General features: G+C 39.0%; 1 protein-coding gene across 6 annotated transcripts in view; it reads right to left on the bottom strand.

Moving 5' to 3' along the window:
- Positions 1-1,401: 1,401 nt before the first annotated feature.
- UMAD1 (UBAP1-MVB12-associated (UMA) domain containing 1) overlaps positions 1,402-16,872 on the bottom strand; it is a 101,410-nt gene continuing 85,939 nt past the window's right edge. For 4 of the 6 annotated variants that reach the window (XM_071429063.1, XM_071429061.1, XM_071429064.1 and 1 more), the window contains one exon: positions 1,402-2,044. In XM_071429063.1, coding sequence (XP_071285164.1) covers positions 1,831-2,044 — 214 coding nt within the window. In that variant the 3' untranslated portion in view covers positions 1,402-1,830. Of the gene's footprint in view, positions 2,045-8,134; positions 8,254-13,700; positions 13,836-16,872 lie in introns of all 6 variants that reach the window. The other 2 variants (XR_011679490.1, XR_011679491.1) reach the window with 2 other exon arrangements.

Raw genomic sequence — 16,872 nt, 5'->3', positions numbered from 1 at the left:
TGTAGCTCCATAGTGGCTTAATTACAGTTCCATAAAAGGTTTTGCACACTCAACTATCACAGCTCCTGCTATTAAATGCTTTGCTTTAGTGACAAAGCTCTGAGGAAGGCAGCTGTGTAAGCTGTGTATGTGGCATGGTGTGCTCTTGGTCTCCAGTGGAATCCAGGACAGATAGAAGGCAACAAATAACCCCCTTGCATTGCACAGAGCCTGTCTCTAATCAAACATAATTATGGAATCACTACCAGTCCGAGCTGTTATAGTCTTGCCTGTAATCAAGAACAACATTATTGCAACATTTATTACTCTCAAAAGTACTCTGAAATTTATGGGTCCTTGGAAAGAAAAGCATTGTTTGGCAAATCTATCCATAAGCATTATTTGGCCATAAAGAGAGTTCTTTCTCTGAGAGATCAGAGCAGTTCCAATGAAGCACATCTACTGGATAATTTCTTCAGATTCTTTTTAGTCCTAAATGAAAAAAAGCACACACGTGACTTGAAGAAATTCAAACTTGACTTGCCTGCCAAGTAGATGTAGACAGGCATTATTTCCATGATGCTTGAGAAACAACGTAACCACTGCTGGTGGAGATAGAGCATTCCAATAAACAGTGAGAATCAGTGCCATCATGCAGAAACCAAACTCTTTGATGTATTTGCTCAGTTTTTATACACCCATGATGAAAGGTCCCAAGGAGAAGACCTTCCCCTATAGTACTGAGTTGTGGCTTTGGCTCTACCAATAAACAGGAATGATAAACAGAAAATGTGTCTGGAAAAATGATGATATGTGACATAACTCATAAAGAGTCTAGAAAAAGGGAGTAATAAGTGCAATTGATCATACAAGGGTAGAAGAAGCAGTATCTTTTAATTTTGGAACAAAAAGCAAAAAAGAATTTTTTTTTGGTGACTTCTTAGCCCACAAGGAGAAAAAGGGTGGAAAAGCAATGGGTGAAGAAAAAGCTTGTTACCTTGAAAATGTTACCTCAAAAGGTTTGGAAACCATTAATAAAACCACCTCAAAGCTTCCCAAGGAAACCGTGTTTTCTTCTCCAAGCTGCATAGGTGATCTGTAGAGTTGATCTGGAGGGCACAGGAGCTGATGCAGACACCTCCCCATACCAAGCCTCTGAGGTTAGGAGAGTCAGCTCCTCTGTTTGTGTGTGTGCTGATAGTTCTGCCAAATACTTTTCAGATACAGCAGCTTTATCAGTGAGAAGGATCTGGGCTGCCCTGCAAAGATAATCCTCCCTGTGGTGTGTCAGCCTCAAAGAAGGGTGTGATTATCATTCCAAAGGAGTGTAATGTGAACCTGTGCCTCCCATTCAGCCAAGTGATGGCTAGATCATGGAGGCTTCTACACTTCGCTCACTCTTTCTTTTGTTTCTTCTCTTTCTTTCCCCCTTTTTTTTTTTTCTTCCAGCCAACAACTTATGTTCATATTAACTTCTTTTATTATGTACATTTAAGATGTCCTAAGAGTGAGCCAATGTCCTAAGGCACAGTGGTCCTTAGAAATGGATCTCCTGCTAGACCATCAGCAGAGTACTAGGTGGATGAGTTTCTCATCTTGGGATGCTTGGAAATTTGCTGGCTCTGATTAGCATTTTACAAAGATAGGGTTTCTCTGCAAACAGTCTGGTGGAGTCTTTCAGGGTACTTTCAGCTCTCCTAAGCCTGCTGTTTCAAGATTTTGCTAGCAGCTCTGGCCTGGGACACACAAAGCTCCTGATGTAAGGGTGACTCACCCCTTTGATTGAACAGGTCTTAGAGATGGATGCTGTCTTTTCTGTCACTTCAAGAAAAAGGCCTTCATACGGTGAAATCAGGTGTCTGATCTCCCAGGTCTCCTGAACTCATGCATGTTTGTTGTTGGTTTGTTTGTTTTCCACAGGAAGGACAAGCAAATCAAACAGCAGATGGGAGAATGGCCATCCTCTAACCATATTGAGTGGTGCTTGTTCATGGGTCGTAATCCAAAAACAAATTGTGTTTGTCTGGGTTCTTGTTCTGGTCTTGCAGCAATGACTGAGTTCAGCCTGGAATTTAATACACAAAAAAATACAGAAAAGTAAGGCTGACAAAACTCAAGATTAAACAAATAACTAATGCATGATAACAGCAAGTGAGTTTGATCTTTAAAACCAGAAAATTTTCTGTACCAAACTGCCTTTCCTCACTGCAGTCTGCATAAAGGAAGGAGCAGAGGCAGCTGCAACCACCTCAGCTTCAGAGATGGAGCTCCCAGTAGTCAGTCTGTAAGAAAACACCTGGCAGGCCTTAACGAACATTATTTTCTAGAATGTTCCCAGAGCTCTGCTGGCAGGGAAATATTCATGACTTGTAAGGGAGAACATAAAGAGGCAGTTCTCCAACAGCACATGGTTTGACTTATAAAAGCTTTCCTTACGGGCAGAATTAATTATATATCATAAAGATCTGTTATATATTCTGTTTATACAATTATAAAGCATTATGGTTAATTAGTTGTGGTACAGACTCCTGAAGCAGAATCTGGTTAGAGAATAAACAAAACGCTCAGTCAGCTGTGACCGTGGTTAGCAACTCACACTTTCATATCAGCTTTCACACTTAACTCTCTTGAAGTGATTTATAAGTTATGCAATCCAGTGGGCTTGACCTTTGTGTATTTGGTAATTTTTTGGTTTATATAAAATTAGAATACAGCTGATCAGAAATGGTCTGAGATTCAGACCTTTAAGAAATTAAATTAAAAATATTTGCTAACCAACTTTATTTCAACAGTTTTCTTACCTTTTAGTTACTTGTGATGCTATTATGTCTGGCATTGTATATACACAGAAAATAAATACTTCTTCATCCCCTTATTCTGCCCTGATATGGACAGTTCTGGCTGGCAGCAATGGGAATCCCTATCTACATCACTATCCTAAAATTGGGGTGAAATCCCGATTGTGAAAAGATATTGACAGAAGTGTTTGTTTGAAAGCACACAAAGATTTGTTTTCAAGCTACATTTTTACAGTACTTCAATGCTTTGAAGTAAGTTGACAATATTAATGTATCAAACCATCTGACATATTCAAACTTAATTACTTTTTTGCCATCATGTAATTTAGCACTGAGTCTTATTGCTGTGCATGTGCTATTGCAGGTGTCTGGGCAGGGTAAGTCCTTTCTGAAATCTTATCTGTATCATGTTAGTAGAGCTAAAAAAAATTAAGTTAGTATTATTTGTCATGTCATGGGATATTATATTGTGCATGCCTGAAAAGCATGGTTTTTAAAGCAAAAAAAACCCCTTGCAATATTTATAAGAGAAACTGAAGAAAAAAACCCTTAAGATGGGAGCAAGAGAGGAAGAGTATGTATTTAGTATAGTCTAGATATTTAGGCTGTAAAATGTAGCACACGGTATTTTTTAAAATCTACAAATAAATGAAAACAAGCACTCCCCACTGAAAATGCCACAGCCTGGTATCAATTCTGTTTCCTGAATGCATCATGAAAGCAGTGGGATTTGAGATAACTTTGAAGGAAGGCTTCATAGTCCTTTTTAAAGTCTATTTTGGGCATAGTTTTCTAGAAGAAAGCCTGAAATACATATATGAAAGAACTTCTGAGAGACAAAAGATATAAGGGCAACTGAAAATGGCATTGTCAGCCTGGAACAACAACTGCACAGTAAGATATGAGGTAAGATGTCAGGTGAGTGCCCAATGGATGCTCCTAACTTCTATTCAAAAAGGCACTGAAGGGAAATGAGTGCCAGGAAAGGATACAGAGAGAGGCTGATAAAATCAGAGAGAAAATTCAGGAAGGTTATCTTTACTTCAGTGATTTAGGCTCAAGGGGAAATCAGGCAATGGATAATAAGTGGAGAAGTTGCATTCTAGGTATGACAGTTGCATTGACAAAATTGGAAGAAATCACCTAGAAAAACCCACAGGTAGAATACTAAGAGGCAAAAAGAGAGCCTGGTGAGGTATCTGTTGAAATTCAGGATGGACATCTCCCACAGCTGAAAGAAACATTAAGGAATTGGCAATAATTTGAAAAATAAAATAAGAAAAGAAAAAAATCCTTTCCATCTTTTCAATGGTGAGTCAAGAGAGGACAATATTTCTGAGTCCCAGCACGAGCAATAACATCACAGGCTGTGGAGGTGGAAGGAGCCCTGAGATTTGGTCACATCACTAATGGTGACCTCTAAAGAGCTGAGTGGGGCGCAAGCAGCTGAAATTAAAGACAACTTGGGAAAAGGTGAAGTTGTCAGAAAGCCATCTGGGGTCATAGTTTCAGGCAATGCATTATTTTATGTTAAAACTTATAGATAGGAGGAAAATTCAGTAGGAAAATTAGTTCAAATGTAGGATTTAGTAAAATATGGAGACAGGTACGTATACTGGGATATTTCTGAAGAGTTACAACAAACAAGGGAAGAAACCCTACAAATGGAAATTACAGGATTACTGGTAAAGAAGGAGGGGTAAAATGAAAATCTGATAAGAATTGCCAGGAAAAGGGATTGAGAACAAGAGAAGAAAGTGGGAGAGTGAATGAAAGGAGAAAGAACAGAAAAGGTTTTGTTAATTAGATCTTCTCTTGAAAAAGAAAGAACTGATAACATGGATAAGAAGAGGCAGAGGTGTGTGAAGCTGATTTCAGTATAGCATTATTTAAATTAAATGTTTGTATTTATAAATTGAACATTCTTTTAGGTTTTAAACATGGAGAAGCTGTTACATCATTTGAATCAATGTGACAGATATGTAAAAATTTTAAAACTGTTTCCAGTCTCATGTCCAAAGTGTAAATAAATCTCAGATCCTTGTACAGTGACCAAAAATTCAAATATTATCTTGAATTTGTGTAGGAACTGATTACTTTTCAAGCAACTTTCAGAGAGCTAGTTTTTGTCATCTGCCACTCAGGAAATATGTGTCTATGTAGATTAAAACAAGATGACATTTTCAAAATTATTGCTCCCTGTCCATAGTAATAATTGAATTTACACAAAGAGATTTTGAAAATAAACTCAGAAATCCTATTCCTGTGCTTTATGCAAGTGGAAGTCCACTTCTGCTGTTAGTGTTTTTGCCAACTCCCAGGCATTTATTTCCCCATTTCCTCAATAGTCCTGTGGATAAACAACCCATAACTGCTGTGTAAATGTCATTATCTGCTTATGATTCTTACATTACTATAAATTAAGCTTCGTGCTGCCTAATTTTAGCAGTGACATGATCAAACACATGGAGTAGGGAAGATTTAGAAGCTCGTCTTATCTATCCAATAGTCTGAAAATCTGGAACATATCATCCAGTGGAAGTTTAAGTTCCCAGATAAATCAGCCTTTCCTCTTTGAAGCAGCAAGCTTTCCAAGGAAGAATTCTTGTTAACAAATTCCCCTCAAACAGTTCATTACATTTCCATTTCTTTATTTTGTTGCTATTTGCCATATATACAAGCTAGCTGTGCTAAACAACACTAAAAATATCCCACTTTATTATATGCAAATAAAGAATGTAAATTGGCATCAGTTTCAGAAGCACTCAAGAACTTAAATAGCTGTACAGGAGGGACTTTGCCACCATGTAAAAGTAACCATAAAGTTTATGAGAGCAAAGATCCCAAGGGCTGAGCTTTTGCAATAGTAATGTGTTTAGAAAGAGTAATACATACATGGGTGGGATTCATGGGTGGGATCACTTTGGTCCTTTGATGCAGGCATTGGATTCAATGCATGGAATGGACATTGCTGTGACATCTGAGCACCACATTAATACACACTCTCACTTTTAAATGTTTACTTTAGGCAGGTAGGCTTTTACTCTTTGTGTTTTGGCTTTGAGTGTGCCCACAGTCCAACACCATCTCTGTGAGGATGGCTTAGTGTTTGAAAAATCCCTGCTTTGCCCAGAGCTAGCAGAGCCCTTGGCAGCCCAGCTCTATCCCCCAGCTTGCGTGGGCTCCTGGAGCCTCTGGCACGCAGCTTGGCAGCCACAGAAGTAAAAATAACTTTGCTTCCCTCCCACCGCCTTTCCACCCCAGTGCAGAGGGAAAGGAAGGATATTTAGTGCTGAAACTACAGAGAGTTCAGGTAATAATAGCATTTTAGGAATAAATTATGAAGATATGCATATTTCAGGCAGTTCCAACCTGCCCCTAAATTACAGCCTGTAGTGCATCACTCCCCTACACACTTGGTAGAAAAGTACTGGGCTGAGCCTACATATAAACTAAAATTTAACATGTTCAAAAGCAGCATAAATTAAAAGTACAGAAAAAGCTGTTATAAGACATTTAGGTTTATCTTGAAACCACCATTTTCTTTCAAGATGTGTAGCATACTCAAAAGCACGCAGCAGCAGCTCCAAAAAACATCATCCTCCAACATTCCAGTGTTTATGGGCGTGCCTTAATTAAAAGTATTCTGCCAAACAAGGAAACCTGACCCTTTAGGAGAAAAATATTGATTATATAAGGACACTATTACATATTCATAAAGATTCAGGAGAGAAAAGGATTTGCTTATTGTATCTACATGACAGGCTTTTAAGAAAAACAAAGAAGTTAGTAGATGTGCCAAATTTTGTTATGTATCAGCATATATATATTTGGAAAGAGAAACCTTGATTTCAATCATACTGCTGTCCTATAAACAAAAATAATGGTACTTCAAAAGTCTGGTGTAGTCCATGTCTGATTTGAGAAACAAATATCTACAAGAAATTAATTGGATAATGAGAGTCAGAATTATGAGATAATTTTTGTACCCACATAATTTATTTTCTTCCTGAGTTACTGTGTGACATACATAGAGGAAATGTATAGCTATTCACACCAATGAAACATGTCAATGGACTTTCTATGAGATACTTTTCCATGTTTTCCCAAATCAATCCTAAATGGTTCAAACTATATATGATTTCTTAGAAGATGTCTATTTATAGTGGTACTGGTATGTTTACTCTGGAAAGACAAGGAAGTCCCAAGGAAGTCTCACAGGGGCAATTCTGCCCTTTTGAAGGTTTATTTTTGAGTATACTTATTGCTGATAGTACATACTCTATAGTTGTCCCACCGCCTTTTTTTCTTTTTTCTTTCCTGAACTGGTATTTCCTGTCTCTCAGACAATATATTGAGATTATTTTGCACCTTTTGTGCAAGACAAATACTGCTCAACACACGGTGGGCTAGCATGGATTATTCCCATTAATGGGAACACAGTGTTTGCTGTATCTTAAAGTCATCTCTCTCTTCATTGGTCTTTTTACAATCACACCTACAGGATCAGAGAGACCTTTATCATGGTCCCTTCCTTGCCTTGGAAAAAATCCTTCAAAGGTCCACCCAGCTGGCCTCACTCCTATACTACCTGTCCTGGAACAGTGTTTCAGTCTTGAAATAAAACATTTTGCATGCAATTATTTGCTTAAAACGTACATGACATACGCGGGTTGACACACGTGGATCCACAGCTGCAAGACAAGGTTAGACCTCACTGCACAGAAACTATCAAGGCTGATTTCAGAGCAGTGTTACAAGAGGCAAAAGTTTGCTTTTCCAATGTAGGAAAATCGGAACAAAATTCATCTTTGCCATGGGGCATACTCCATAATTACTTGTTAATATTGAGATGGCCTTTTTCTAATGATTTTCTTGATGAAGCTTTGTCTCCTTTTCACAATTAACTCTCAAATAAGTTGGATACATCATAAATACAGAATCTACACATTGTAAGTGAAAAGATTATTTATGATACTACCTGAATAACAGAGTGGAACTGCAGGATTAACCTGCTCCGTGGATTTTGGGAAATATATCACTGACATGAAATTCAAGCACAGCAGAGCCCTTTGCACAGCACATAAGTGCTGTGGTCCAGCTCATGGCTCCACCATTGCCCAGCATTCCTGGAGGACAAGCACAGGGAGCAAGTGCTTCTCTCTCCCTGCTTGAGGACAGGGCTCCCCCTCACCAACCAAAGAGTGGTCTGGGCTGAAATGTAAGGACACACCACAATAGAAAGGGCCATTTCTGGAAAGAGTAGGGAGTCAGAAAGTATTCCTCCAAGCAACACAGCTCACCCAGCTGATTCCATTCCTTTTGCAATGGAAATGAAACTAAAAATTCTTTCTTACCTCTCTGGCAGCAGCTTTTAGCCTGATAAGAGCAGCTGCGTGTCATCTTTTATCAAGAGAGTGGTTGCTAGCCAGAAGACCTGTGTTGCTTCTTTCTGGTTTTAACTTTTAATTTTCACCTGCAGTGGAGAGATAAAACGAATTCCAGTTTAGCTTGACAATCCTGCCTGCGCAGGTGTGCTGTAAGAATACCACTGTGGTGTTCAGCTGGGTAAATGTTTTAGATGACTACAGTAATTATCAAAAGTACCGGGTTTAGTTTCCCCCCACTTTAATCTGCATCAGATTTGCCAAATAGTTTCAGCTGTTTTTTTTACCTAGATAAATAAAGCTGGAGGAGGAAACAAAAGGATTTGTGCCTCCTTTGGTGCAATACTTGGCGCTTGAATAATGCAGAACTTGGGAGATGTACGGCCAAGACCTTCCTCTTCATGGGATTATTTGAATTGAACTTTTTAATTTCCTATCTCAATTAGTCCTTTAATTACCATGCTATATTCCTTCCTGAGATGAGGTCTCCTGTCCCTGTTCCTGATACTGGTATATTTTTTGCATGTGAGTAAACATGAGTGTGGAGCAGCACCTCTAAGGGCAGGGCACAGGAAAGGGGAGGAGGAGCTCAAGGTCATCACCCTGAAAGTGTCCAGCTGCACACTCCTCTGCCCTGCTCAGACTGGGAAGGGAGGCAAGAGCCAGTGACTCTCCTTCTCTGCCATCATTCTTTCCATCCATTTGGCAGTGGGAAAAAAAATTATGAGGACCAGAAGTAAGGAGTTTGTGTCTTAGGGATGGGCTCTGACTGACCTAATATTTATTAGGCATTTTATATAGAGGGAGGATTATATATATTACAGGAAGAGTTATAGCAGGAGAGACTGAGTGAGATTCAGCTCCCAATATCCTGGTCCTTGAGGCTGAAGGATCCCTCCAAATTTAACCCAGTTTCTTGCATCTCAGTGAGTGAAGCAGCATAACCATGCAGGTGTTCAGCAGGGGGTACCCCCACCTCCAAATTTCTGTGAACTGAGTGCTTTGATTCCTCTTGTTCTAGTTACTTTTGAATAAAACAAGCAATTTCCTGTCAAACGAACAACTTACCTGAATTCTGAAGTTTTTCTGTTCCTCGTGACAAAAATGAAAAAATATTTTGGGTCAGTCTAAACAAAAGGCCCCTAATTAGTAGCAATTAATTTGCACTCTGGAGTTGGTACAGAAAAAACCCTAGGATACAAAAGTATACCTAGATGATTTCTCTCTGTGTTAGTACCAGCTGTGTCAGTTAAGTTAGGCCATCTGTAACATCCTTGTAACCTACAATTTCTAAATTCCCATCCAGCTACACCTATGCCACTCCTTTGTTTCCAGTAGCATTAAATGGGATTAAATGAAGAAGGACTTAAGCCTCCAAAGTTAATTAAAACATTGGTGATGATGACCAGGAAGGCATACTTTGCAGCTGTAGGTGGAGAGATGTAAGTGCTCAACATGGGGCAGTTGTGCCCTGGCTTTAAGCTCTTGATCTGTGAAAGAAAAATGCCTCTGGTTTCTCGTGGCAGTGTGAGCTAAACACAGAGTGAAGTGTAGCGGCTTCAGCTTCTCCCACAGGCTCCCATCCTCTCTTTCCTCTGGAGGCTCCATCTTCTCAGTCTGGTGCTGTTACATCTTTAATAAGATCAATAATCTTTCTTGACTTCAGCAGCTTCATGAATTCCGATTAAGCTCCAGGACAGTGGCTGTGTATTAAGAAAAATAGGCAAGAAGAAGATTTTAGTGTCTCAGTCCATGAAGCATGATAGTTTCTTCTTTAGGCAAACTGATATTGATTTGATTTGAGGTTTTCTCTGTAAATAAAGTGCTAGCACACAGTGCACTCACTGTTCGACTCCTCTTCCCTGCAGACCAATTCTTTCTGTGGAAGACTTATGTTAATTGTTCCATGACTACTAATGTGTTTAATTAAGGCTCACGTGCTTAAGTCTTTGGTGAGAAAATTAGACATGCTTACAAGAATTAATATAGTAAGAAATCACAAAGGTGCAATCAGGAACAAAAAATGGGAATGGTCTCTAGCACTGCCTTTCAACAAAGCACCGGTGTGTGAGATTCTGCATGTCATTAAAATTCAATTAACTGTTTTGGGGAAAAAAAAGCCTGGCACTGACAGGATACATCATCTGACCACAGGAAGCTGTGCTGACAAAAATTCATAAAGTGGAAATTGGAAACCCATACTCTGAAGCTTTCCTGGATTAACAGTTTAATGTCCAACAATGTAATATATAATTTATGAGAATTCTCTAATGTGATCTAGCCTTGCATATTTTGCAATTTATTATTCTTATTTAGGAAGGAGTGGAGACAAAACAAGTCTTTCTGATTTCTGGAGCCACTTTTAATAATTTTTCATATATACATCTTGTGGTAATTTTCCAAAGACTGACTTTGCAAACCCCAGTTTTCAGTTCTCACTTGTGGGTTCATTTCAGCTTGATTCGTGGCCACTGTTTTTCTTTTGAAGATGGAATTTTTCAGGGAATTAGACATCTGGGGCAGGGAATGATGCAATTACGAGAAACATAGATAGAAGTATATTGTTGCTTCACTGTTTTTTATGGAAGTGCCCTTTAGGAATGACTCCTGTTGTCAACTTTTGAGACTTCCTGTAGCCAGAAACAGCCACAAATCCTCTTTCCATATGCTGAATTACTTGTTTTCTATAGTCTTTTATACACTTTGTGTTCCAAAAGTGGATCTTTTTATTGCTTATGGTCCTTCCGTGGCTACAGTAGTACCTAAGCATCTTGGTTTAACAACTTTATGGCTCTTGTGTATTTAAATGCTTTCATTTTTGCTACTTTTTCTGAAATACATTATGTGAAAGAACACATTCTTTGTAAATCCCATTTTTGTTTTTTAATATCTACTCCTAGTTGTAAGTATCCACTCCACTAGGAGCCTTGAGAGATACGACACATGCCAAAAATACCATATTTGGGAGTAAACTTACAGTGGAAAAAGAATAAAAAAATCATTAACATGCTTTATTTGGGAAGGAATCTTAAAAGTGCCTTTTAATAAAAAGACAGAGAGGAGAGTGGCCAGAGAGTATTAAAATATTGACTAGGCTAACAGGCAGTATCTTACTGTTTAAAAAATATGCAGAAATGCAAGGAGAAGGAGCAGTTGTTGAGCCCATGGAAAAGGTGACCACGTCCTTCAGAGCAGTTACCTCTGCAGCTAGATTGGAAAGCAGATATCCACAGCCTTGGGGAATAGCTTATGGCAGGATAAATATTCTACAAAGATGAGGCATGGGGAAATTGCATTCAGAAATAGGGAAACTAAAAGTAAATGGAAAAGAACCTGATAAGGAAAAGTCAAAGAATAATCAGTGTGTGGAGACTAACAGAGGTTTTTCTTCCAAGTTACTTCAATCAAGAGGCAGAACTTCCTCCACTAATTTCTGTTTGCATTTTAAAGTAGTTACTCAAGGCATCCAGAAGAGGATTAAGCTGCTTCTGGTTGGTTCAAAGGTGACATAGAAGGGTATTAAAAACAAGTTTGTTAAAAAAGTAAACTTCACCAAAGTTTGCTTTAAAGTTTTCCACACTGTTGCTCCAAGAACTGTCTGAGATTACTGGAACTGAAAAATAGAGGTAGTGGTGTGGCAAAGCTCAATTTTAGGGTACTTATGTGTAGGATATTTTCATGCTTTATATTTTTAATAATAACAACAATAACACTCCAATTGGTTGTCTGGGTCTTTCATACAGCAACAAGAAAAAAAAATGTTTAAAAACTTGCCTGTACAAGGCTGAGTGCTTACCACTAACTTAAAGTGACATTATAAGAGAGTGACTCTTGAGCTGGTGGTGTTCTCACAGATCCCACTATGACAAGTGGAAAGTTCCAGAAAAGTCTATAACAACACCATGGACAAAGATCAGGATCTGAGTCTGACCAGCACACCATTAACTTCAGAGCACTCTCACTTGCAAGAACCTGGTCTATGGTGTTTGAGTACAACATTGCTTTTTTCTCACCAACTCCTCGTGCAAAGATAAAACAGCTTTGCCACTTATGCCAATGTGTAAAATAAAGGAAATGACCCTCTTTGTCTTTTGTAATGATTCCCACATTTCCAGCCCTCTCTGGCTCATGCTGCTTCACACATGCAACTGGAGGATTCCAGTAACCCTGGAGATTAGGGATCAATAACATAATACTATTTGTTTTTAAATTATCCATAGCCCAAATATCCTTTTGTAAAAGGGAAATAGGCAAGTGAGATCCAGGCAGCATGCTCAGCTTATTGTTATTTTCTAAAATCAAATGTGATTATACTTTCTGTGGGTGACTACTTTCCTGTTAATAATGTTATTTTCAAATTGTTCCATACAGTATGGATTAGGGGAGGTGACTGTTTACAGGAGAAATATAAAGCCCCTCAATATAGAAGGCGTATAAATACAGGAGTCATATAAAGCTGCATATATCAATATAGAAGTCCAAAAAGTTCCATCTGAAGGCTGTATAGAGAAAATTGCTTCTTCTTTGCACCAAAACCCTTAGTAGGTACTACCAGGCTATGTTACATCTCATGGTGTTATTAGGGAAAAAGTTATAAAAGCATGTGTATCATACACAAAACACAATTCACATTCCTGATTATTTTTTCAGTTAAAAAATGCCCATCACAAAGCTCCTAAATGGTGGCAGTCATACTTAGAAGGTTATCTCAGATAATGATGGTGAAGAACCTGGAGGAGGTTTTAAAACTTTATAGTTGCTTTGCCTATTGGATAGCTAAGATATTTTCCAACTAAATATTGTTTCTTCCTCCTTGCTTTTAAAGAAGCAACTAATCAGTTTACTGAGAATATTTTCCACTGGAAAGTCAATAATCATCAAAATCTAAACTCTTCACATGCTTTACTATTCTGGTAACTTTTAACTTGTAGGGGAAAGACTAGTTTGTCATTAAAAATAACTTTAAATGTTTTGTTGTTTTCAAAATTACTTTGCCAAAAAATAATATTAAAAGTGGAAAATACATGTCACATTATTTTCAGTTTTAAGTAATGTAAACCCAGCAGTGACCTATTTTATGTTTCATTCCATGTTGAGTTTGTTTCCTTTCTATTTGGAATAGTAGTTTTAAAAAATGCAACATCTGTCTCCACGACATTTACATTTACATTTGTATAAAAGGCAAAGTATGGAGAAAAAAGAGTAATTTCAGAAGTACTTGTTATAGTGTTTCATTATATCCAGGGAATGAAATAAGGTAGGAAACTAGAGAATATTCTTGAATAAAATTATTGCTATCTGATCTGCATCGAGAAGCTAAGAGGATAACTGATTTTATGATTTTATTACATAATTATTATGTAATTGCCATAATAAATCCCTGGTTTATGATTTCACAAGAACAACTTCAGCATCTCCTGAGCTCGAGTCTGAGCTTGCTGAGCTCTCACAGTGAAGTCCTAAGGTTTAGACAGAAGGGATGAGTACATGTCAGCATTTCAGCTTGGGACTTTGGCTCCAGGAAATTCCAACTTACCATGTTTCCATTTCAATCCCAAAGTCATCTCAGGGCAGGATCGCTGGCTTCCCTTTGGGTGGAACTAAACCAGGATATGTGATGTGGAATCCAGAGGACATTCACCCCGTAGGGCAAGAGCAACAGCAGTCTAAACTAGAAATATGTGCGAGAGTGGGTGTTAAGCCTTCAGCCTTGGGATTTTTACTCTATAGATCCATTCCCCTTGGGCAGCATTACTTGCTGTAATATTGACATGGCTAGAAGCATTACTACTCTAAATAATAACAAAGTGTCATCTTAAACTGACCTCTATTTTAGAGGATGGATAGGGCTCCGAATTTTCTGAAAACCTCCCATCGCCCAAAGATGCAGCCCTCCTGCATGAATTTCAAAGCCAGCAATTCCATTACTTGCTGCTCCCACTGCTCTGCAGGTTAAGGAACTGCCATTACACCATGTCCACCCAGGGCAGCCCCCAGCGAGCAGCAGGTTGATGTGAAGCTTGCTCTGCTGCTGTCCAAGTGCCCAAAGGCATTGGTCCCCCTGAGATGGGACAATTGCCAAGTGCCTCCAGCCCAGGAGTGGCACTTCCAGCTCACATGGAGATTGCTCTGGGCTGCCTGAGGCACGGAGGGAGCTGCAGGGCTGCTGTGGTGAACCCAAGCGTGCAGAACTTGTTTGCCCATGCCATCAGGCTTACTTCATCCTTCACTCTGAGCAACACCTGGAAACATTTGTTCTCTAATGGTATTTGGCTATAAACAGACTGTACTCAAATGATCTTACTTGGGTTGTCTTTCTTAAAACCTTCATTTTTTTATAACCAGTTATATAAAGGTTGAATACATATCTTTCTGTTTAAACAGAGGAGGAAGGTGAGGATTTAACCCCGAGGATGAAGAGCCCCTCATTGAAAGCCATCAGACTGTGACTGAGTGTGAACTTTGGGAAGGGATGCTCTGAGATGTAGGAAGCTGTGTCCTAAGGCCTGGACCTCTGATGGTTCAGGTGGGGATTTGACAGAATGCAGAACTCCTCCTCTAGCTGCACACACTCCTTTCTAATGCAGGCAAAGTAGGGGAAAAAACAGCAGATGCCACGGCCTCGTCTTGATGTGCACCCAGGATACAATTTGGGTGTGTGCCTCAGGAAAGAAGTCTTTCAGACCCCTGAATTAGATGCCCCTATAGACCCCTATAATTACTAGGAATTGTGAGGTAGGAGTCTGTGTCCACAAGAAGCAGAGCTCAGATCCAGCAGGAGCTTGGAAATGGGACACAGTCATGGGAGCAAAATTTTGCCTTAGTAATCAAAAAAACTTCCTAGTTCCCAATTGATCTCCTTGCTTCCACTGAGATCAATGATCCCTCAGTCTGCAGGATCAGCAGGTGAGCCCAGTGAGGGGCTGCAGGCTCCAATCTGTGCCAGTGAAGCTGGCAATTAGCAGGATGTGCTGGCCTACAAAGCACAGCTCCTGCACTGGCTGCCTTTTAGGGACCCCAGGTAACAGCCACTGTGCTGAGCTTCTGGAAATACTCCACAAGGAGAATATTTCCCCACAAAGTAGCAGAACTCCCATGCTATGCTTAGCACTGCAATATTCATGCTCTTTTAGATTAGAATGAAATGGCTTTAATGGTCTAGATTTTAAAAAGAAAGTCAACCTCAGGACAACCTGAATGCAGCTCTTGCCCCAGAATCCATCCCACTGGCTCCAAGTGCCACCCCACCTGGGCCATCAACAGCACTAGGGTTCAGTGGCTGTTTAGTGGTCCCAGCAGCCTGAGAGTTGAAAGCACTATGAAAAAGGCACAGATGACTGTACTGATGAAATTCTCAGATATTTCCTAAGAGCACAGAAAAGGTGAGATGGAGTTGCCCGAAAATGGAGATGAGATGCAATGGGGGGGCGTGCACTGTTGACTGGAACACACAAGATGCAGACAGACTCCTTGGCAGGCATTGTACACACAAACAGCACATTTTTAAAAAGCAGCCACATTTTAATAGACTTTCTCCCTGTCCTTTTTTTAATCTTACTTCAAAGAAGAGGTCAGCACAATTCCTTTTCTCTGAACCTTGTACTTGGAAATATCTAAGTCATTTAGACTAAAAAAAAATTAAAAACAAAATGTAGACTACAGAAAAAGAGCTGGACTTGATCCTCTACCAAGAGTGATCACTGTTCTTGACCAGATTCTGCCAGCAATTTCCTTATGAGGATTTTTTCCACATATGACATAAAGTCAGCCATGGGGAAAGGGATAGAGAAGGGGACTGAAGAATCAAAATAGTACATTATTTGGTGCCTGCTAGAGAATGAGTCTGTCTTTAAATGACAAGAAAAAGATAGTAATGTGTTTTCACATTAAGTCAATATTGACATTTTTAAAAGCTTTAAAACATACAACCAGCTTTTGTAGTTAGGATGGGAGAATATTTTAAATTGGAAATGTGAATTTAATCCCCTCAATTAAATAAAAAATATTTAAATACTTAACCTGATTGCTGCCAACTGCAATTTCCTATAATAAGGAATTATGAGGATAGAGAGCAGTTTTTAAAGGCACATGGTTCACATGGAATGAGCAAAGATTCAGGTCTGGAAACTGCAGCTTTTTCTGTGTAAATAGTCTCTTTGCCCCTTCACACAAATTACAACTAGGAAAATTTCAAGTACTATTTTGTATGTGGCATTTAAAAAAAAAAAAAAAGAGTCTGGTATTTTTTGTGGACTGTCTGGTACCTGTTATTAACAGAAGATATGGCAAAACAATACAGGTTTTCAGCCGGTAGAGCCATATGAGGCCTCTAACAACTGAATTAAAGTACATACAAAATGTTTCTGAAGATACTTAGGACCAGTCTCACTCCATGTGGAATTCACTCTCTGTGAACAATCACCTTGGTACCTCTATCCATACCTACATGTACAGACACATATGTAACATGTATCCACATTCTCTGTGCATACATGTACCCTTTACATTCATTTTGCTATGATCTTTAGGACAAACCCTGTTCTTAGTTATGATGGTGCAAGATATAACTTTGCTGAAATGCAAGTTCATATAAAAATCTATTTTCCCTTCTAGAACTGCTTTTTTTGTCTATGCATAAAATATCACTGTGCTGAGGGCAAGATGGAGGCACCAACTGGCAACTGAGCAGTTATGTGAACTCACAAGGC

Source organism: Agelaius tricolor, unplaced genomic scaffold, assembly GCF_023055355.1.
Source record: "Agelaius tricolor isolate 1412-34295 unplaced genomic scaffold, bAgeTri1.0.p SCAF_6, whole genome shotgun sequence".
In the NCBI taxonomy this organism is placed as follows: domain Eukaryota; kingdom Metazoa; phylum Chordata; class Aves; order Passeriformes; family Icteridae; genus Agelaius; species Agelaius tricolor.
Note: the sequence above shows the minus strand (reverse complement) of the source record. Positions and strands in the feature narration are given on the sequence as shown.